The sequence below is a fragment of the Neophocaena asiaeorientalis genome, unplaced genomic scaffold (genome assembly GCF_003031525.2).
Source record: "Neophocaena asiaeorientalis asiaeorientalis breed wild unplaced genomic scaffold, Neophocaena_asiaeorientalis_V1.1 scaffold618, whole genome shotgun sequence".
Taxonomy (NCBI): domain Eukaryota; kingdom Metazoa; phylum Chordata; class Mammalia; order Artiodactyla; family Phocoenidae; genus Neophocaena; species Neophocaena asiaeorientalis.
Window position 1 is genome coordinate 361,987 of NW_020173978.1, and position 23,007 is coordinate 384,993.

At 37.9% G+C, this 23,007-nt stretch overlaps 1 protein-coding gene across 3 annotated transcripts in view; it reads right to left on the reverse strand.

Moving 5' to 3' along the window:
• FCHSD2 (FCH and double SH3 domains 2) overlaps window positions 1-23,007 on the reverse strand; it is a 309,212-nt gene that overhangs the window by 63,130 nt on the left and 223,075 nt on the right. For all 3 annotated transcript variants that reach the window (XM_024753308.1, XM_024753309.1, XM_024753307.1), the window contains exon 9: window positions 11,945-12,067. In XM_024753308.1, the coding sequence (XP_024609076.1) occupies window positions 11,945-12,067 (123 nt within the window). The remainder of the gene's footprint in view (window positions 1-11,944; window positions 12,068-23,007) is intronic.

Here is a 23,007-nt window from a genome sequence, read left to right on the forward strand (position 1 = left end):
GGAAGAAAATTAGTTTGTCAGGTCTCTCCCAGTTCTAAAGTTTTGTAGGCCTCTTAAGTTTGCTTTATGGAGATTGCCATCTACTAGGAAACTGCCAAATAACCTTATACATAACACAAAATAGTATTTTTCCAGTACTTCTTGCCACCTTTTTAAGGAGGCTGTATTCTAATTACCATCTTAAAGCATACCAAGAAGACAGACTAGAAAGTAATTTATAGAGAAGGGGAATTCTAATACACATAAAGTAACAAAACAAATAGCACAGAAAGACAGTCATCTAAAAAGAATTCATTGTATTATATACTCTGGGAAAGAGTGGAAATCAGCAACATGTGATTGTGCAGAAACCCATTTTCTATTTTGCTACACTGCTTACCCTTAACTCTTCTTTCATTTGTAGTATATTACAGCTCATTAGCACCTCTGCCAGAGGATGGGCAGAAGAAAGAAAAGTTTAAAGCAGCTCTGTGGCTATACTTTAGTAGTCCTGGGAAAAGAATTCATTCTGGAGATGGAGAAAGTAGGAGGTATATTCTGCATTTTATTTACCAGCACAACCCAATTCTCTATTGCTCCTCTGCACCCCCCACCCCCATTCAACAACCATTTACTGAGAGAGCTTACCAGGCCTAATGTTAAATGCAGCAGAGAGGGGGAATACACAGAGGAATAAATATGAATACACAAAGTTAATATCTTCAAGGAATTTATAATCTAGAAACTGGGAGAACTAAACAGATTACACAATTAAAATACCCTATCAAAGTATGTAGAAGGTACTAGGAGAGCACAAAAGATGGTGCTATTTAATCCAGACTGAAGGGGTGGGATGGAGGAAGGAGTGGTTGAAAAAATATGGTCATGAAAGGCTGGCTGAATAAGCATATTCTCAAAGGGAAATGTGTTTTTTTCTTTTCCTGGATTCCAGTTTTAAGCTAGAGTAGCTGTGAAAGCTCTTTTTAAAATTATTTATTTATTTATTTATTGGTTGGTTAGTTGGTTGGTTGGTTGTGTTGGTTCTTCGTTGCTGCGCGCGGACTTTCTCTAGTTGTGGAGAGTGGAGTCTACTCTTCGTTGCGGTGTGTGGGCTTCTCATTGAGGTAGTTTCTCTTGCTGCGGAGCATGGGCTCTAGGCCCTCAGGCTTCAGTAGTTGCAGCACGCGGGCCCTAGGGTGCGTGGGCTTCAGTAGTTGTAGCTTAGCTGCTCCACAGCATGTGGGATCTTCCAGGACCAGGGATCGAACACAGGACTGCGCCACCAGGGAAGTCCCCTGTGAAAGCTCTTGACACAGCCCTGAGACACAGCCTCACTAGTCACCATGCAGAAAAAAGCTAAGAGGATCATCCTTCTAGTTGCTAAACCTATCCTCTCAAGCACCACAAACCAAACTTCCTTTTCTTTCTTTCTTTCCTCTTTTTCTTTCTTTCAAGGGGGAAGTATCAACCTTTTAAAATTTTTAATTTTTTGTTATGGAACATTTCAAAGTAGAGAGAACAGAATAATGTATCCCCATGTACCTACCACCCAACTTCCAAAAACACAAGTTCTTGTTTCATCTATAAACCTACCTGCTCCTCCCCCACCCCAATTATATTGAAGTACATCCTAGGCATATCATTTCATCTATAAATATTTCAGTGTAATGTCTAAAAGACAAAGACTTTAATTTATTTATTTTTTATTTTTGGCTACATTGTGTCTTCGTTGCTGTGTGCGGGCTTTTCTCTAGTTTCGGTGAGCGGGGACTACTCTTCGTTGCGGTGCGCAGGCTTCTCATTGCGGTGGCCTCTCTTTGTTGCGGAGCACGGGCTCTAGGCACATGGGCTCTAGGTGCACGGGCTTCAGTAGTTGTGGCACGCGGGCTTTAGAGCACAGGCTCAGTAGTAGTGGCGCACAGGCCTAGCTGCTCTGCGGCATGTGGGATCCTCCCGGACCAGGGATCGAACCCGCGTCCCCTGCACTGGCAGGCGGATGCCCAACCACTGCGCCACCAGGGAAGTCCCCAAAACAAAGACTTTAAAAAATATATCCATATTAAAATTTACAAAATATATTATAAAACAACCAGTAAATGTTCAAATTTCTGTTCCATATTTTTAAAAGTTTTACAAATTGGGATCACAGTAAGGTTCCCACAGTGCAAATGGATGATGTTGCTTAGTTTTGTTTTCATATATAGGTTTCTTCCTCCATCTCCCTTACCCCCACCCCCCTGCAATTTGTTTGTTGAAGAAACTGAGTTTTTGTTTTGTAGAGTTTCCCACAGTCTGAGTTTTGTTGACTCCATCCTCGCAGTATTCTGTTTCTTGTGTGTCCTGTAAGTTGATGCTTCTTTGCGTTTAGGTTTTTGTTTTATTTTTATTTTTTGACAAGGTGGTGTTTACTTCTACGAAGAGGCTTGCCTCTGACTCATCTCTTTTTGATATTAATAGTTGTAGTGGGCTGAATGAATGGTGGCCCCCCAAAAGAGATGTCCACGTCCTAATCCCTGGAACTTGTGAATGTTACCTCATTTGGAAAAAGGCCCTTTGCAGATGTAATTGTTAAGGGTTTTGAGATTAGGAAGTCATTCTGGATTCTGTGGTTGGGCCCTTAATCTAATGATAAGTGATGTCATTATAAAAGGCAAACAGAAGAAAACACAGACAGAAGGGGAGCCAATGAGACCAGAGGCAGAGATTGGAGTAATGTGACCACAAACCAAAAAATGTCTCAAGCTATGAGAAGCTGGAAGAGGTAAGAAACTGATTATCCTCTGAAGCCTTTGGAGGGAGTGCAGCCTTGGCTGACACTTTCATTTCTGACTTTTGGCCTCCAGAACTCAGAGGGAATAAATTTCGATCATTTTACGCCATACAGCAGCCTAGGAAACTAAGAACAGACCTATGATGATAAATGCCTAAACATATTAGGGGTTACAAAAACTAGAGATTTTTCTATTTTTTCTATCACTTTTTCAAGGAATTCTATCATTCCTTTTTCATTTATTAGCTGGAATACTTCCATAAGAAAAACTTTCCAAGTCAATTATTTAGTTACCTTGAGGTACATTTTGTATAAGGCAGGATAAACATTTCCTCTTCCCTTTATTATCTAGTTTTCAAATTGAGCTGTTTCCCTAGCAACCTCCAAAGAATGACCAATTATAGCTTTAATAAATTATTATTATGAAGTCATGGATTTTAAAATATTTAATGTGTTTTAATCTACTGTTGTTATTATCATTATTGATGCTAAAATTATCCCATCTTTGGCTAGCAAGATCACATCCTGAGTCCCTTTGAGATGGGACTAGTAGTTTTTGATAGTTTTGACAGTTTCCTTGCTTTCCATTATGACAAATTATTTAACAGTAATACCTTAAATATTTCATGTCCCAGATCTAGAATCAGTGCTATTTTCCCAAGAAGCACTGTTTTTATTTATTTACTTTTATTATTATTTTTTTTAAGTGAGTAGGAGAAAGTACATAGAAAACAAGATCTGTACACTAGAGGTACCGGGTTAGTTACTGGTCTTCTGTCTCGAACAATTCATTTTGAAAGGAAGTTGCAAAGAGATCCTGTGCATCTCCCAATGTCGGTGTCTTGCATAAATATATAAACCAGGAAATCGACACTGGTACAAAGCATAAAGCTTATTTAGATTTCACCAGTTATATATGCACTCATTTTGGGGTGGTGTATGTGTAGAGGTCTATACAATTTTATCATATGTATAACTTCATGTAACCACTATCACAATCAAGATACTTAACTGAACCATCACCACATGACTCCCTTGTGCTACTCCATAATAGCTCCCTCTACTTTCCTCATCCCTAATTCCTGGCAATTGCTAATCTGTTCTCTATTTCTATAAATGTTATTTCACAAATGTTACATAATGGAATCATGCACCATATATCTTTTCTTTTTTGGCCATGTGGCACGGCATGAGGGATCTTAGTTCCCTGACCAGGGATTGAACCCATGCCCCCTGCAGTGGAAGCACCGAGTCTTAACCACTGGAACACCAGGGAAGTCCCACCATATATCTTTTTGAGATTTCCATTTTCACTCAGCATAATTTCCTATAAGTTCATCCAATTTGTTGCATGTTATCAACAGTTCACTCCTTTTTATTGCTGAGTAGTATTCCATAGTATGGAAGTACCACCATGTGTTTGATCCCTCACTCACTGAAGGTCATTTAAGCAGTTTCCAGTTTTTGGCTATTATGAATAAAGCATTTGTGTCCAAGTTTCTGTGTGAAAATAAATTTTCATTTTCTCTGGGATATATGCCCAATCTCTCTCTCTCTGTAAAGCTGTTACTGAAGTATAAGTGACATACAATAAACTACATATTTAAAGTGTATACTTTGATAAGTCTTAACTTACCTATACACCTGTAAAGATATCACCACAATCAAGATAATGAACTTATCCCTCACCCGCAAAAGTTTCCTTATCCCCTTTGTAATCTTTCCCTCCAGTCCCTTCCTGCTCCCCTCTGTCATTCCTTGTGACAACTGAGGTCAGGCCTTAAATCTCATTACTGATGTATCCTTCAGCAACTAGCACAGTGACTCTGTCTAAAGTAGCATTCAATAAACAGTTGTTAAAGAACACCTCTGGGGCTTCCCTGGTGGCGCAGTGGTTGGGAGTCCGCCTGCCGATGCAGGGAACGCGGGTTCGTGCCCCGGTCCGGGGGGATCCCACATGCCGCGGAGCGGCTGGGCCTGTGGCCCATGGCCGCTGGGCCTGCGCGTCCGGAGCCTGTGCTCCGCAGCGGGAGAGGCCGCAGCGGTGAGAGGCCCGCGTACCACAAAAAAAAAAAAAAAAAAAAAAAGAACGCCTCTGTATCCATCACTGAGATTAAATAAAACATTACTATTACTGTCAAAATCTATATAACCTCTCCTTATTGCATTCCCACGTTCCTTCGAAAGGAATGTTCCTCAACCTGTTTTGTTTTTTTTAAAATGTTTTTTAAGTGTTATCACTCCCACTCCCCAATCCAGGGACACTTTCAAGACATTTTTTCCCTAATCTCCCTCTTTGATTAAATTTTAATACTACAAATATACTGTATATATGTTTATGTATTATGGAATGCTGTAATATCTAAGATTTTTTTGCAAATCACCCCTCAAAATCCAGAAGCAATTTTTACTCCCTTGGGGAATATCTGCCCCTCTGCAAATGCATGCTGCTCTAGATGTAACCACTCTACTGAATTTTACCAAGCTCCTCTTTTCTTTTTTCCTTTTAATAGTGTTACTACATATGATGTATCTCAAAATGATACTGTTTTCTTGGATATTTTCGAACACTGCATAAATGGCATCTTAGTGTGTGTATTCTTTTGCAAGTTGCTTTTTTTTTTAAATTGAAGTACAGCTAATTTACAATGTTGTGTTAATTTCAAGTGTAAAGCAAAGTGATTTAGCCATACACACACATGCACAAACACACATATTCTTTTTCAGATTTTTTTTCATTATAGGTTACTACAAATACTGAGTATAGTTCCCTGTGCTATACTGTAGGTCCTTGTTGTGCAATTTGCTTTTTGCTCAATATTACATTTGTGAATCTCATCCATATTAATGCATGTGCCTACAGAGCTTCCTTTTTTTTTTTTTCGGTACGTGGGCCTCTCACTGTTGTGGCCTCTCCCGTTGCGGAGCACAGGCTCCGGACATGCAGGCTCAGCGGCCATGGCTCACTGGCCCAGCTGCTCCGTGGCATGTGGGATCTTCCCGGACCAGGGCACGAACCCGTGTCCCCTGCATCGGCAGGCAGACTCTCAACCACTGCGCCACCAGAGAAGCCCCAGAACTTCCATTTTTATTGCTATCTTGTATTCCATTATTCATCTTACTGTCAGTGGACAACTGGCTTATTTCTAGCTTTTTCTAGTCTTATAAAGGAAGTTGCTATGAACATTCTTTCAAAAGTCTCCTGGTACCCATGTGCCAGAGGTTCTCTAGGTTATATTCCGAGCAGTAGAACTGCTGGGTCATAAGCTAAGTGCATCTTTAAATTGACTAGATAATGTCAAATGTTTTTATATTGGATGTATCAATCTGTACCCTTCGGGGCAGTGTAAGAGTTTCTGTTAATCCATATTCTCACCAATAGTCATTCCTGTCTGTTTTTGTCAATCTCATAAGTATAGAATAGAATCTCACGGTGATTTGAATTTCCATTTCTTTGATTAATAGTGAGTATAAGCGTCTGTATTAGTTTCCTAGGGCTGCCATAACAAAGTATCACAGATGAGGTGGCTTAAACAATATAAAGTTGTTGCCTCACAGTTCTGGAGGCTAGAAGTCCAAGATCAAGGTGTTGGCAGGGTTGGTTTCTTCTGAGGGCCTCTTTCCTTGGCTTGTAGATGGTCATCTTTCCCTGGTGTCTTCATATGGTCTTCCCTCTGTGCCTGTTTGTGTTCTAACCTCCTCTTATAAGGACACCAGTCATGCTAGATTAGAGTTTGTCCATATGACCTCATTTTACCTTAATAACCTCTTTAAAGGCCCTATATCCAAAAACAGTCACAGTCTGAGGAACCAGAGGTTAGGACTTCAACATATGAATTTTAGGGGGACACAACCTAGGCCATAAAAACATCTTTTATTTATTTATTTATTTATTTGTGGCTGTGTTGGGTCTTCGTTGCTGTGTAAAAGCTTTCTTTAGTTGTGGTGAGTGGGGGCTACTCTTCATTGCAGTGTGCGGGCTTCTCATTGTCATAGCTTCTCATTGTGGAGCACGGGCTCTAGGCGCGCAGGCTTCAGTAGTTGTGGCACGTGGGCTCAGCAGTTGTGGCCTACAGGCTCTAGAGCTCAGGCTCAGTAGTTGTAGCACACGGGCTTAGTTGCTCCATGGCATGTGGGATCTTCCCAGGCCAGGGCTTGAACCCATGTCCCTTGCATTGGCAGGCAGATTCTTAACCACTGCGCCACCAGGGAAGCCCTAAACATTTTTTTTCAATTCTCTTAAAGTGGAAGTGCCGAGTCATATGGTAACTCTGTGTCTTATTATTTTTTTGTGGTACGCGGGCCTCTCACTGTTGTGGCCTCTCCTGTTGCGGAGCACAGACTCCGGACGTGCAGGCTCAGCGGCCATGGCCCACGGGCCTAGCTGCTCCGTGGCGTGTGGGATCCTCCCGGACCGGGGCACAAACCCGTGTCCCCTGCATGTGTCTTACTTTTTGAGGAACTACCGAACTGTCTTCCACAGTGGCTGCACCATTTTACATTCCTACAAACGCTTGTACGAGGGTTCTAATTTCTCCACATCCTTGCCAACACTTGCTATTGTGTGTGTGTTTGTTTTTAAATACTAAAGTTATCCTACCAGGTGGGAAGTGGTATTTCATTGTGGTTTTGATTTGCATTTCTCTAATGACTAACAGTGCTGAGGATCTTTTCATGTGTACATTTTCATTGGAAAAATGTCTATTCAAGTCCTTTGTCCATTTTTAAATTGGGTCATTTGTCTTTTATGTGTTGAGTTGTAAAAGTTATTTATATATTCTGATTATTAAATTCCTATCAGACACATGATTTATAAATATTTTCTCCCATTCTATGGACTGTCTTTTTCACATTCTTGATAATATTCTTTGATGCACAAAAACTTTTAATTTGATGAAGTTTAGTTATCTATCTTTTCTTTTATTGCTTGAGCTTTCATGTTAAATCTAAGAATACACTGGCAAAACCAATAAAGATTTACCTCTGTTCTCTTCTATAATTTTATAGTTTTAGGATGTTGACCCATTTTGAGTTAATTTTTATATATGGAGTGAGGAAGGGGTTTAACTTTATTCTTTTGCATGTGGTTATCATGTTGTTTTAGCACCTCTTATTGGAGAGACTATTCCTTCTCTATCAAATGGCCTTGACAACCTTGTCGAAATCAATTAGCCACAGATGTTTGAGTTTATTTCTGGACTCTCAATTCTTACTGGTCTACATGCCTATCCTTATACTACTACCATACTATCTTGATTAGACTGCTTTGGGGAATATTGAAATATATATATTTTAAAATATTTATTTATTTTTTTAGGCTGAGCCAGGTCTTAGTTGCGGCACGCAGCATCTTCGTTGCAGCATGCATGAGGGATCCAGCTCCCCATTCAAGGATGGAACCCGGGCCCCCTGCATTGGGAGCATGGAATCTAACCCATTGGACCACCAGGGAAGTCCCTGGGGAATACTGAAATATTAGTGATATGAAATCTTCCAATCCATAAACATTTATTATTTCCATTTATTTAGGTCTTCTTTAATTTCAGCAATGTTTTGTAGTTTTCAATGTACAAGTTTTCCACGTTTTGGATAAATTTACTTCTAAGTAGTTATTCTTCAAATGGTATTGTAGTTAGAATTATTTTCTTAATTTTCTTTCAGTTCATTCATTGATGGAGTATTATGGAAACACAACAGATTTTTGTGTTTTGATTTTGTATTTGCAACTTCTGCTGAATTCATTTACTAGCTCTAGGACTTTTGTGGAATCTATAGGATTTTCTATAATCATGTCATGTGCAAATATAGATAATTTTACTTCTTTCTTTCTGATTTGGTGCCTCCTATTTCTATTTCTTGCCTAATTGCTCTGACCAGGACTTCCAGTACAATGGTGAATATTAGTGGTGAAAAGTGGGCATCCTTGTCTTGTTCCTGATCTTAGGTGGGGAAAGCTTTCAGTCTTTCACCATTGAGTGTGATATGTGATGTAGGTTTTTAAAAAATGCCCTTTACCATGTTCAGGAAGTTCCCTTCTATTCTTAATCTGCTGAGCATTTTTATAATAAAAGAGTGTTGAATTCTGTCAAATGCTTTTCCTATGTCCTTTGAGATGATCATGTGATTTTTCCCCTTCATATTATTAAGTTTACTTTTTTGGTAAGTCTTCAAGGTATTAAGAATGACAATACTAGACAATTTAATTTCCAAAGAAATATAGAATAACATTGCTATTTTTGAATTGTTAAAAGATCTACATTATTAATTGGTAGGAATTCCCTTATGCAGACAGAAAGCAAGCACACATAAACAAACTGTAAGGCCAGTAGAACTACTTTTAGAATTAACTATGCCAGAGAAAATATCTCTGACAACATCTGCTTCAGTTACATGTAGAAAGCATTTCATAAAATATTAAGAAGAAAAGCAAGCTTCATAAATAATTAAAATTAAACAAAAGTTCCTAGGGCCAGCTGTTTCCCTTTAGGGGATAAAAGATATAGAGGGCATTGCAAAATTTACAATGTGTCACTATGGATTACCTCCAAAATATCTTTGAGAACATGTACAGTTACAATTTAGATATGTGGAAAAAAATGAATTCCGCCCCCCACACCCCGCGAAAAAAAATGACAAGCTAGTAATGGTGTAGAATAAAAACCAAAAGAGTTTCAAACTTCTTTTTGGGTTATTAGATCACTAGGTTGCTTTTAGCAGTATAACAAGAGCAACATAACAAGCTCTTTGTAATAGAAAAACACGTGGCATAAAACTTATAGGTATGAGCTCTTCTGGTACTAGGAACAAAAGGGCACAACTCCTAGTTACATCATTCTTACAAAATTTTTATTACTACCACTTTCAATCTAAACAGAAGAGCATCTCATTTATTCCTCATCCCTGGGAGTAAGATACTCATATGAGTGAATGTAGTGGAAAATAAAAGCTTATCTCTTTATGTGTCCAAATCAGTTGATTCATTTTTAATTCACTTTCTATGAAAATAATATAAGCTAAAGAGATAACATAGATAGTAGTAGAGCATGGAAAACACTATGTGTGAGTGTGTGACCTCAGGCGAGCCACATAAATTTCCTGGGTCTGTTTTCCTCTCTATGAAATGAGCATGATAATACCAACCTCAGAGGATGTGCTAAAAACTCCTAGAAAATTGTTAACTGCTGTATAAAATATTAGCACATTTTAAAGACTATATGTTTACCTGTTTTATAAACTAAAGGTAGTGTATTCAAACTTAACTTATTCTTGGAAAAAGAGATTTCAAGGAATTCTGTCTGGGGACAGTCTCTCTGATAAAATTAGAAATGAAAAATGCCACCCTATTACATACTCCCCCCATTGAATGGAAACTGGAAAAACTCACTTTTAAATAATTCATGGATTAATGACAGGGGCGGGGGTGGGGGGGTGGAATACAGAAACAATAAAAAAGCCCTACAAACATATCACAGACTGCAATTAAAGCAGAAAGAGAAATTTTTTAGGTTCAAGTGGATTTACTTGGAAACAAGAAAGACTGAAAATATAGAACCTAATAGAAAAAAAGCCTGAAAAAGAATAAAAATATAAACTGTAATAAAGTAGAAAGGAATAATGAATATAAAGGCAGAAATTAAGGAGATAGGAAACAATAACATTGAGAAGTAGAACAAGAGCTGGCTCTTGGAAAACATTAATAAAATAGACTGGTAAGTCTCATCAAAGTAAGAGAGAAAGCACAAACAATATTAGAAATGAAAAGGGAGACAACTACAGAGGCAAACAACTTTATATGCAAATTTATGACATCAAATTTGATAAATGAAATGGACAATTCATCTAGGAAAGTGTAAGTTACCAAAATGTACTAAAAAGAAACAGAAAATCTGAATGGACCAATAAATATAAACAATCTGATTACTAGTCAAAAATCAACCTCTCCATAAAAGGAACAAAACCAAGATGTTTTTATAGACTTTTATAGACTTTTCCCTGCAACAACAAAATATATCAATAGTAATAATAATAAGATGTCAAATGTACACATGTTAAAATAAAAGAATTGTACAGAAACACCTATATACCCACTACCTAGATTCTTCAATTATTATTTTTCTACATTTTCTTTCACTTAACTATCCATCTATTCATCCATTTATCCTTTCTCTACATCCATCCTTTTATATCTTTTATTGAATCCTGGGGGGTGAAAATATAAGAATACAAAAATATGACAGGATTTCAAAGCACCAGACTAGTGATATTTGTATTCCCATATCAACTTAACATTTTAAATGTTTTTCTAAAAATAGAATTGGAGCTATGGTACACTGAAAATAAGAATAAATACACATGGAGGAGTTCAGGAAGAAAAGTCTGTGTCCCTTTTCTTTCCTGTCTTTGGACACTGTCTTGTGAGATGGAGACCCAGATTCCTTTCCAAACAACTTCTAAGGTATTAGCTAGTTCCTGCTCCTCCTGCCAAAAAGGAGAATTGAACTGGATCTTTTAAAATAGCAGTTATAAAATGAATATATTTTAATAAATGTATTCATTCAGTCAGGAAACATTTACTATGCACTTAATTTATCAGAAAGAAAATAAGATTTATTAATCGCAGGAACAATTTATCTTCCAAAGGGCAGTTTCTCTACTGCAAAAAATTTTAATCTGTCAGATCCTAAAGAAAAACGATTTCATTTATTTTCTATGTAAACAGTGTGACAGGCCAGCAAAGTTGATGGATGTCAACACTTTTGAATGAAAAGATTACTATCAAAGAATGACAGCATATAGAAGGCAAGGTTAATTTTTAAAAACAAGATATTATAACATTAATTTCTTTATCAATTATAAAATGCTAATTTTCCTTTTTGTGCCCCTTTATTATTCTTTGCACTGACACATGACCTTGTTGTTTTACGAACTGAGTGTATTCAAAATTCATTTGAGTGAAAGATAAAAGCTCTTTAAACCATTCTTCTCAAGAGCAACATACATGGCAATAGACTTTTTTGACCTTCATCAAGGAGAACAATACACGCTCCAATTTTGTTAGAAGAAATAGCGTTTGCAGGAAATTTGTCCTTTAAAGCATTCTTCTAATGTCATTGGTACCTTCATTTTGTTTGTATGCAAAAAACATTTTAGATTCTAAAATGGATAACATCACATATTGCACTAAAGGTAACTTGCCTTGCTGGAGGTTTCTAATAAAAACTGGAATGTGTTCTGCACAGCTTGGCATGTCTCTAGCTCCGTCCGGCTGAAGGCTATTAAATAATCCTTGAGGTGGTCATATACATTTCCATCAAGAGCCTGTAAAAGAGGAGTAAACAAAAGCAAAAAATTATGATAAAGCTTTGACACACAATGCCTATTGTTTAAAAGGTAAGTTCAGTTTAAAATCTATTAATAAAAAATTAATAAAAGATATAGGTCATTATGTAAGAATAAATATAAACCTTAAACAATCACTTGGGAAAACATGAATTTCTCTAATAAATAGGAACTAAAAAAGGTAAACCCCAATATTGTTAAAGTTGTGGGGACAGGGTAACACTCGGGAGACAAAATGCTTCATTTCTGATATTTGTTCATCTGCTTATTAGTTATGTCAACTTCTGTAGTCACTTTATAAGAGTAGGTGTGGGAGTTAAATGAAATAATGGATGTAAAGGATCCAGACACAGTGCCTGGAACAGAACAGACATTCAATAAACATTAATCTCCTCCATTTTTCCTCACCCATTATTGGTAAGATTCTAAATTAATATATTCTTACTATAGAGCAGTCAGAGAAAAAACACAATAGAAATAGTAAAAATAAAAAAAAGACTCAGAAATCCTGTTTTGGGGAAGAAACACCAATGCAAAGTCTACAAAGAGTTTTAAACATTCTTACTTATTTAAGCATTTAGAGCAGAACTCTTTGAAATTGAAAAAAAGGAAGAGAAAACCACTAAACATTTGAGATACATTAAGTTATGATATACACAGACTAAAATATGCATAGCCACCAAAATAAAAACTGTGGAAACTGTGTAGATGGAAAAGAATATATTGAATAATTTTAGGCTAACAAAGTAGAATAGAATACATACTAGCAACAGCTATAGGAAAATATATCAATAGTAATAATAATAAAGGTTCTGCAGTTTTACAAATTAACAAAGATCTTCTTAAAAATTGAGGTAAAATTCACATACCATAAAAGTCACCATTTTAACTATTTCAAAGTGTACAATTCAGTGGCTTTTAGTACACTCACAATGTTGTGCAACCATCACTACTATCTAATTCCAGGGCATTTGCATCACCTCCAAAAGAAATCCCATACCCATTAAGTGGCTGCACCCATTCCGACCTTTCTCCCCGCCTCTGGCAACCACTAAACCACTTTCTTTTTTTAAAATTAATTAATTAATTTTTGGGGCTGCGTTGGGTCTTCATTGCTGTGCGCAGGTTTTCTCTAGTTGCGGCAAGCGGGGGCTACTCTTCATTGTGGTGCATTGGCTTCTCATTGAGGTGGCTTCTCTTGTTGCGGAGCACGGGCTCTAGGCACGTGGGCTTCAGTAGTTGTGGCTCACGGGCTCTAGAGCACAGGCTCAGGAGTTGTGGTGCACGGACTTAGTTGCTCTGCGGCATGTGGGATCTTCCCAGACCAGGGCTTAAACCCGTGTCCCCTGCATTGGCAGGAGGATTCTTAACCTCTGTGCCACCAGGGAAGCCCCTCTACTTTCTAATTCTATGAATTTGCTTATTCTGGACATTTCATATAAATGGAACCATATGATATGTGGTCTTTTGTGCCTGCCTCTGTCATTTAGCATGTTTTCAAGGTTCATCAATGTATTAGTACATTTTATGGCTAAACAATACTGCATTGTATGGATATGCCACATTTTGTTTATTCATTCATTAGTTGGTGGACATTTGGATTGTTTCCACTTTTTGGCTATTATGGATTTTCCAGTTCTCTTGGGTATATACCTAGTAGTGGAACTGTTGGGTCCTCTGGTAATTCTGTGTCTAACTATTTGAGGAACTAACAATCTGTCTTCCACAGTGGCTGCACCATTTTACATCTCCACCAGCAACATATAAAGGTTCCAATTTCTCCACAAACTCATCAATACTTATTTTCCGTTTTTCTTTTTTTAATTATTCAAGCTGTCCTAGTGGTATCTCATTGCGGTTTTGATTTGCATTTCTCTAATGACTAATGATGTTGAGGGATTTTTCATGTGCTTATTGGCCATTTGTATATTCTCTTTGAAGAGATGTCTACTCAAGTCCTACACTCATTTGTAAATTGGGTTGTTTTTCTTTTTGTTGTTGAGTTGTAAGAGTTCTTTATATATTTGAATACTATTTATATATTTGGATACATATATCTTATAAGATATATGATTTTCAAATATAGTCTTCCATTTTGTGGGCTACATTTTCACTTTATTAATAGTGTCCTTTTTAAAACAAAAATTTACTTATTTATTTATTTGGCTGCGCCGGGTCTTAGCTGCGGCACACGGGCTCTTCACTGCAGCATGTGGTATCTTTAGTTGCAGCATGCGGGATCTTTAGTTGTGGTTGTGAGATCTAGTTCCCTGACCAGGGATCAATCCCAGGCCCCCTGCATTGGGAGCGCAGAGTCTTAGCCACTGGACCACCAGGGAAGTCCCTCAATAGTGTCCTTTCATGCACAAAAGTTTTAATTTTGTTGAGGTCTAATTTAGCTATTTTTTTCTTTTGTTGTTTGTGTTTTGGTGTCATATCTAAGAATCCTCAATGGAGGTTTTATAGTAAGGAAATTATATATCCTACTTTCATTAAACATTCACTATAAAATTGACTTTTAAAAAATATACAAATTCTGTCCCCAAAGCATTAATAAATCTGCACGTTCTATAGCGCTTAAACCACTAGATGGCACCATCAAGCACTGTAAATATAGGCAGTGCAAATTCCTTTAGATTCCTTTCCATGAGGTATGCAACATCCCCAGAGAGACTGCTGGTGTTAAGTCTGAATAACAATTCCTACCTTAGGACATGCTTTTCATTAACTTGTTAAAAAATGAACATATAGCTACTTCTGATATGAGGTTTTGCCTTAGAATGCTCTTGGTAGATGGTCATATGACCTTGTGTTTGCAGGAAACCTTGGAACATTTTATTTAAACATAGCAAACAGCAATATAGGCATCATGAGCTCCAGCCCAGAGTTTCTAATTGAGTAGGTTGGGGGTGGGGCCTGAGAATCTGTATTTTCTAACAACTTGCTGCTGGTCTGGGGACCATACTTTGACAACCACTGGACTAAACAGTCATTTTAGCTGATTAGATTGAATATTTATGTAGACTTAGATCCTGGTGACCCTGTAGAAGAACAGTGGCTGGAGGCAGAGAAGTCCACCATCCTGAATAGGGTCAAGAGCACCAATATGTGAAATAGGCAGATCAGCATCTGTTTTCAATTGAGAATCATGCTCTATTCAGAATTATAAAGGCAGCATATGGGAGAGAATTTGAGTTCTGAAATAAGTTGGATATGGGTTAGAATCTCAGAACTTTTACTTCATCATTTTGATGGTTTTCTCTTCTATAATTAGGGAAAGTGGGAATACCACATACTCCACGGGACACTATGAAGATCAACTAACATAATGGAAGTGGCCCAATGTTAGTCTCCTTTTTTGCCTTGCTTAAAAATCTTTAATGGATTGGCCACATGTTGATAATTATTAAAGCTGGGTAATGAATACATGGGGGTCATTATACTACTATTTTTACTTTGTTGTATATGGGAAATTTTCCATAAAAAATGTAAAAAAAATCTGGATATCATATTAGAAAGAAAAAATGATGCTACAAAAAAATTTTTTTTAAGCTCCCACTGTATATTTTGAAAAGTCAAAATTCTTCAGCTGGTATCTAAAGGCCTTTGTAATCTAGTCCCAAACTACCTCTCGTTAGCACCGCCTCTTACCACTGTTTTCTGCACTGTACTCACATCCTAACCACACCAAGTCATTCTGGAAAATGACATTTACTAAACGTTTCCAATTAAGTTATTCTCTTGGCCTGGAATGTCCTTCCTTTCTTATTACACACTCAAATAGTAATAATGATGGCTAACACAGGCAACTAATATTTACTAATGGCTCACTATGTTCCAAATGCTTTACAAAGCTGACTCAACCAGTTCCTCCTTAGTGCTTCCACAATCTTTTGTATGTTGCATGGGTATTATTGCAAGTCATGGATTAAGTCTTATTCAGGCACAGTGCCTGGCAAATAGCAGAGTCTCAAAAATATTTGTAGAATAAATGAACGTTTTACTCTAGAGTTCAATACAGCAACAAAAATGCACTGAATTAGCTCACAGGCAAGCTATTCCCACCATATTCCAGTTAAGAGAAAAATGTACCATGAGTCATCATGTACCAAATACAGTAAAGGCTTTTCTTGGCTTCAGGGACCCAAATGAGGCTTAATGAATTTACATTAGGTGGGAGGTGGGCCAAGTGACTGGGAGCCTCTTATAGCACACAGAGATTAATCTTAAAATATTTCTTTCATCATATCATCATATTCACACCCAGAATACCCCAGATTTTAATTATTACCTTTATAGGGTTGCAGTGTTCATTAACCTGCCCATGTACCAATTTTTCTGGTTCATAAGAATAAGAGAGCTGGAGGTCTTCTGGCCTAGGTGTATTATTGCTAGTGTTCATAAAGTTAATGCAGGAGGTACAAAAATTAAGAAATGGCTGGAATTCAAAACACAGGAAGTGGATGATTACCCTATGATTGGCTCCAGCCCCCTGCCTCAAGTTAACTGCAATTGTTTGAACCAGTGATGATGCCGAGAGATGAAGTTCAAAGGAATTCTGGCTAACACTGTCTCAACCTGGTTTGTGATTAGAAGGTAGAGTGCATATATGGACTTTGATAAAAAGCCAATAATTAAAAAGAAGTATAGGCATCATGAGCTCCAGCCCTGAAACAGGATTAAATATTGGGAACCAAAGGAAAGAGCTTGAAAATGCTTTTTACAAATGCTTCCATCACAGTACTTATCACACAGAGTACTTACCGTTGTCTACCATAGTACTTAGTAACTGTCTCATGTGGATTATTGCTGCAATCTCCTATTGCTCTGCATACAGTTGTCCCTCCCACCAATATGCAATTCTAAATTGCATACTGAAAACATTTCTATATGTATCTGATTTCCCCACTACACCATTAATTCCTTGAGGGCAGCAACACTTGTTTCTGCCTATATCCCTACTTTAATCTTAGCAGAGAAAGCCTGCAATAAATGCTTACTGAAATGAACTGAACTGAGAGGGGTGGAAGGTACAAAAGCAGGCCCCAATTATATGAGAGGGAAGGCACTGAAGAAATATTTTGAGAGTAAATTAGAGAGAATCAAGCATTTACTTTACCTTAATTGGGTCAGCTTTACTCCGATGAAAATATATCATGTAATTATTCAGACTGACTTAAATTTTGACCAGATGCTATTTCCCTTCTCTGACTTTCACACCTATATATCCAACTGCCTCTCAGACTAAACCATTCTCTTCTCCAACTGCTCTTCTTCTTGTGTTCCTAACTTAGTATGTAATGCCACTATCCACTCACCTGCCTAGGTTGGACACTTGGAAGTAAAGGTTTACTTTCCCCTCTGCCTTTCTCTCAACATCTAGTTAATTACTAAATCTTGTTGATTCAATTTCTTAAATATTAATCAAATCCAACCCCTCCTCCTAACCTTCACAGCTACTACCCTCCAGACATCCTGTTTCATCTGGATTACTGCAGCAATCTCCTGTTGCCCTGCATCTTGCCAACCTATTTCTACATTGAGGCTAGGCGGATGTTTCCAAGCTGCATATTTTACTTGACTGCTCAACAATGTTCACTGACTACTCATTACGTTTAAACTAAAGAACAAACAAAACAAAACAAAAACCTTTATGACTTTGTGACTGCATGATCTGGACATGGCTTACCTCTTCGCTTCTTTACTTATTGCTCCCCATTTCCTTCCCTATTATCCCTACAATGTACATCTTTTGATTCTTCCAATATTCCTCTTTTATCTCTGGGTTTTCACAACGGCTCTTCTTTCTTGACTTCTCTCTACCCTCTCCTCCTTGGTTTGGCTAACTCTTACTTATCAAGATCTTCACTTAATCATTAGCTATTCTGGACATCCAGAATGATTAAGTCTTTTTGCTTTATAACTCCTAATCATAGTGTAAAATTTTAGCATAAAATAGGCATTGGTAATGCTTATTTGTCTGTCTTTGCTTTTGGTTTGTTAAGTTCCACGAAGGGAGGGATCTTGTCTGGCTGTTTACCACTGTGTCTTCTGTACTGAGTGCAGGGTTTGATGTACTGGTAGTATTCAATATACATCTGTTCAACAAATAATACACCAATCAGAATTCACATGTTAAAAAAAAAAAGAATGAGCCCACACTTGAGTCCCATGATGGAAAAGTAAGCCTAGTGATGTTATGTAACACTGGTAAAATTTTGTATAAGCTAGAGAAGAAACTAATTTCACAAAACTCTGTCTAATGCAGTAGTTTTCAAACCTTTTTAGTAGTGGCATCTTTTTATGTGGAATCCCAGACATAAAACATATATGACGTTGCATACCTTCTCTCTCCCTCAGACCTACTCTCTTGACCACTGGGGTAAACTTGCAGGCCAAGCTGGTATGCAAGACAGAACAGCACACCCCTGCCCTTTGCTCAAACTTATTGGGCAGAGCTTGGCACTTGACCTAAAGTAGGTCATACCTGGGATGGAAGCTGAAAGATGGGTTCAAAATGGCCTATTCTTCCCACCAAATGGCTGTTCTTCCCCCCAGGACACTTAAACCAACTCACAAGGAAAAGCAGTGATGAGAAACTTGGCAGAGTAAAGCTGGGAATGGGGGGCAGAGGAGAGGGCAAGAGACTATCCTTGGATTGGGTAGTTCCTGAGCAAGCATCACCTTGTACTTGTGATTTGTTTACCTGAACCAACAAATTCCTATTTTGCTCCAGCTACTTTGAGTTGAGTCATTGTTATTTGCAGTTAAGAGACTCCTTACTAAAGCACTATGGATGATACTTGTAGCCTATATCAGCCCTAATATCTAAATTATTTCTCTTGGTTGCATTATAAGAAAAAATCTTGATTCATAAATATCACTAACTGCAAGTAATAACAATTCAATAGCTTGCCTTACTATTCCTGGTTCTGTTCAATTAAACAGATCTAAAAGTTTGAAGTAGGCAATTTTTATTTCAAAGCTGAATCACAAATACAATCCAAAAGCTTCATGTATTTCTTTTTTTCTTTTGCGGTATGTGGGCCTCTCACTGTTGTGGCCTCTCCCGTTGCGGAGCACAGGCTCCGGACGCGCAGGCTCAGCGGCCATGGCTCACGGGCCTAGCCACTCCGCGGCATGTGGGATCTTCCCAGATCGGGGTACGAACCCATGTCCCCTGCATCGGCAGGCGGACCCTCAACCACTCGCCACCAGGGAAGCCCCATGTATTTCTTATAAATTTAAAGTAAGGTAAAAACTTTTTAAGGCTTACAGTAAATGATAAAAGTGTCACGACTATAATAGTTTGACAAGGACATGCATGGTGAAGATGCATCTGAGCCCTGTCTAGCATTTATATGAGCAAGACACAAGAATGTTTTCTAAGTATAGTTGTATGTTCAATTTCAAATGAGCAGATTTGCACAAATTTCAGTTCCTATATAGATATGTGTGCAGAGCCATAAATTTCACAATCTATGACACATTAGAATTCACATATATGCTCAGAAATGGCAGGAGAAGCATTCTTTCAAGGTTTACACAAATATGAGTTTATCTGGCAGTATGAGCTTCTTGGTGGTTTCCATTATGCAAAAATTTGGGAGGTAACTCATCCAAGTGTACATTTTAAACACAGCCAAACTTTGTTCTTGATTATTTGGTACAAATTGCTAGGGGAAGAAGTCTGTAATACCTAAACTGAGAAACCACGGGGACTTTCATTAGCAATATGTTTTAATAATCTAGCACTGTTTTTGAAAAATCAGAATTTGAATGCCTTTAAGCATCCATGTTCTTTTCAGTTACCTGTAGACCATATATTCTCTTATATATTACTTCTGCCCTCTTTACTCATTTGATCAACTTGATCTCTAAAATCAGCTGAGTTTGGAACTCAACTCATAGTAGTGAATACTCAAAATAGTAAAGAAAAATTGGGATATCCTAAAGACAAATTCAGAAGCTTAGAATTCTAGGGTGTCCTACTAAACATTTACTTTACAGGAAAGTATAAATTCCTGGAACTTATTTGAAAAGGAACATTATGATGAACTAGGAGTTAGGAGAAAGAAAATTTGTCATTTTTCTAAGCATCTGATGCAACTTTCCCTAAAGTAAGAACTTTAAACAGTGGGTTCCTTATTTAGATCCAGGAAGGGCAGAGATTCTGTAGTCATAGAGTTATGCTGAAATCTCTTGAGTTTCCCTAATGCAGCCTAGAAAAAGCAAACCCTTCTTTTTCTGACAGCAATGGGTATTCTACAAGAGTCTTTGGTAAAAGTCAAGGATATAAATATCAAGATGATGATAAATATAAGCTGTCTTAAAATTAAATCATGAAATTCTATAGTCCTCCTTTGCTGATGGAAGAAAACAATAATTGCCTGCCTACATTTGTTTTTCTTTCTGAAAGGACTCCAAGGTGTACTTAGGCAGGATGCAAAGAAAAAGTAGATTTTTACAAATTTAAAGAGATCAAAGCAAGTACTGGGCTGTATTTGCATCACTGTAAATATCTTAATAGATGGTTTAATTTGTCAACTGATATAAAGTAAAATTAGAAACACATCACCTAATTTTATACTTGGTTATTTTATTTAAAAGCACTAAATTACTTCAGTTCTATGGAAGAGGAAACAAGTAAGAAACTTTCTGTCTGTGAATTACAAAGCCAGGAAAGGAAAATTTAATACTGCTTTTCTACAAAGTCTGTGTTGTCAGGCTTCCCTGGTGGTGCAGTGATTGACAGCCCACCTGCCAATGCAAGGGACACGGGTTCGGGCCCTGGTCCGGGAAGATCCCACATGTCGTGGAGCAGCTAGGCCCATGCACCACGGCTGCTGAGCCTGCACTCTGGAGCCTGTGAGCCACAAGTACTGAAGCCCGCACGCCTAGAGCCTGTGCTGCGCAGCAAGAGAAGCCACTGCCGTGAGAAGCCCACGCCCCGCAACAAAGAGTGGCCCGTGCTCACCGCAACTAGAGAAAAGCCCACGCGCAGCAACAAAGACCCAATGTAGTCAAAAATAAATAAGTTAATTTATTAAAAAAAAAAAAAAGAAAGTCTGTGTCGTCCTCTTGAGTTACTTACTAGCATGCATTATCTAGTTGTGTGTGCTAAAACCATCTCAAAATTTAGGTTGCAACCCCAAAGCAGCATGGTTCAATAGAAAGCTTTGAACCACGTACACCCGCATTCAAATCCCAGTTCAACCACTTACTAGAAATGTCACTTTGGGGAAACACTGAACCTTCTTGAGCATTAAATTCCTGATCTGATAGAGTCTAGAGAGTATGGTACTTACCAAAGATGGTTATTAAAATAATAAGCCCTAAATATTCCTATGTTCTACCCAAGAATTTCACCTATTTCCCTTATAGGACCTATATTAAAGGGTTTTGGTGACAGACCTGGTTTTGAGTCTTGATTCTGCTGTGTACTTAAGCTGTATACCCTCTTTAAGCCTCAGTTTCCTCATCTAGAAAGAGATAATAATAGTATCTTTTTGTGAGGTCTGTAAAACAGTGTACCGTTTTAATTCCCTTGTTTCTTTTACTAGCTCTTGAGTTCTTTTCGTAGTGGTCACCTGAGGATTACAATTAACATCTTAATTTAAAGCAAACATGTTTGGATTAATGCAAACTTAATTCAACAGAATACAAAAACTATGCTCCTACAGAGACTCCCCTGGTGGCGCATTGGTTAAGGCTCTGCGCTCCCAATGCAGGGAGCCCGGGGTTTGATCCCTAGTCAGGGAACTAGATCCCACATGCATACCGCAATTAAGGAGCCAGGAAGGTGCAACTAAGGAGCCTTTGAGCTACAACTCAGGAGCCCACCTTCCGCAATTAAGACTCAGCGCAACCAAATAAATAAATAAATATATATTTTTAAAAACAAACAAAAAACTATGCTCCTACATACCTCTATTCTCTCCCTTTTCTTGTCATAGAGCTGTATCTTTATACATTATAAGCCCATCAATGTTTTATAATTATTGCTTTATGCATTGTCTTTTATTTTAAAGGGAGAAGTATTTTATTTATTGATTGATTTATTTTTAATCTTTTGGCTATGCGGCATGTGGGATCTTAGTTCTCCAAGGATCAAACCCATGTCCTGTGCGGTGGAGGCACTGGAAACATAGTCTTAACCACTGCACCGCCAGGGAAGTCCCTATTGCTTTATGCATTGTATTTTTTTTATGCATTGTATTTTAAATCAGCCTTAAATTATCTACTCCTTTCTCAAACTGGATAATCTCAGTTGTCTGATCTTTAAGTTCATGGATTCCTTCTTTTGCCAGTTCAGCTTTGTTACCAAATCCTTCCAGTGCATTTTATTTTATTATTTTATTTAATTTATTTTTATTTTTTTGGCGGTACGCGGGCCTCTCACTGTTGTGGCCTCTCCCGTTGCGGAGCACAGGCTCTGGACGCACAGGCTCAGCGGCCATGGCTCACGGGCCCAGCCGCTCCGCAGCATGTGGGACCTTCCCAGGCCAGGGCACAAACCCGTGTCCCCTGCATCGGCAGGCAGACTCTCAACCACTGTGCCACCAGGGAAGCCCTTTCCAGTGTATTTTAATCTCAGTTACTGTACTTTTCAATTCCAGAATTTCTATTTGGTTCCTTTTTATAGTTTCTATCTCTTTGTCCATATTCTCTCTTTGGTGAAACATTGTTCTCATACTTTCCTTTAGTTCTTTGGACATGGTTTCATCTAGCTCTTTGATCATATTAAAAACAGGTGATTTAGAATCTTTCTTTAGTAAGTTCAACATATGGGCTTCCTTGGGGTCAGTTTCTACTGACTCCTTTTATTCCTTGTGTATGGGTTATACTTCCTTGATTCTTTGTATGTCTAGTTTTTGGTTAAGAATGGGACATTTAAAATATAATGTGGCAATTCTGGA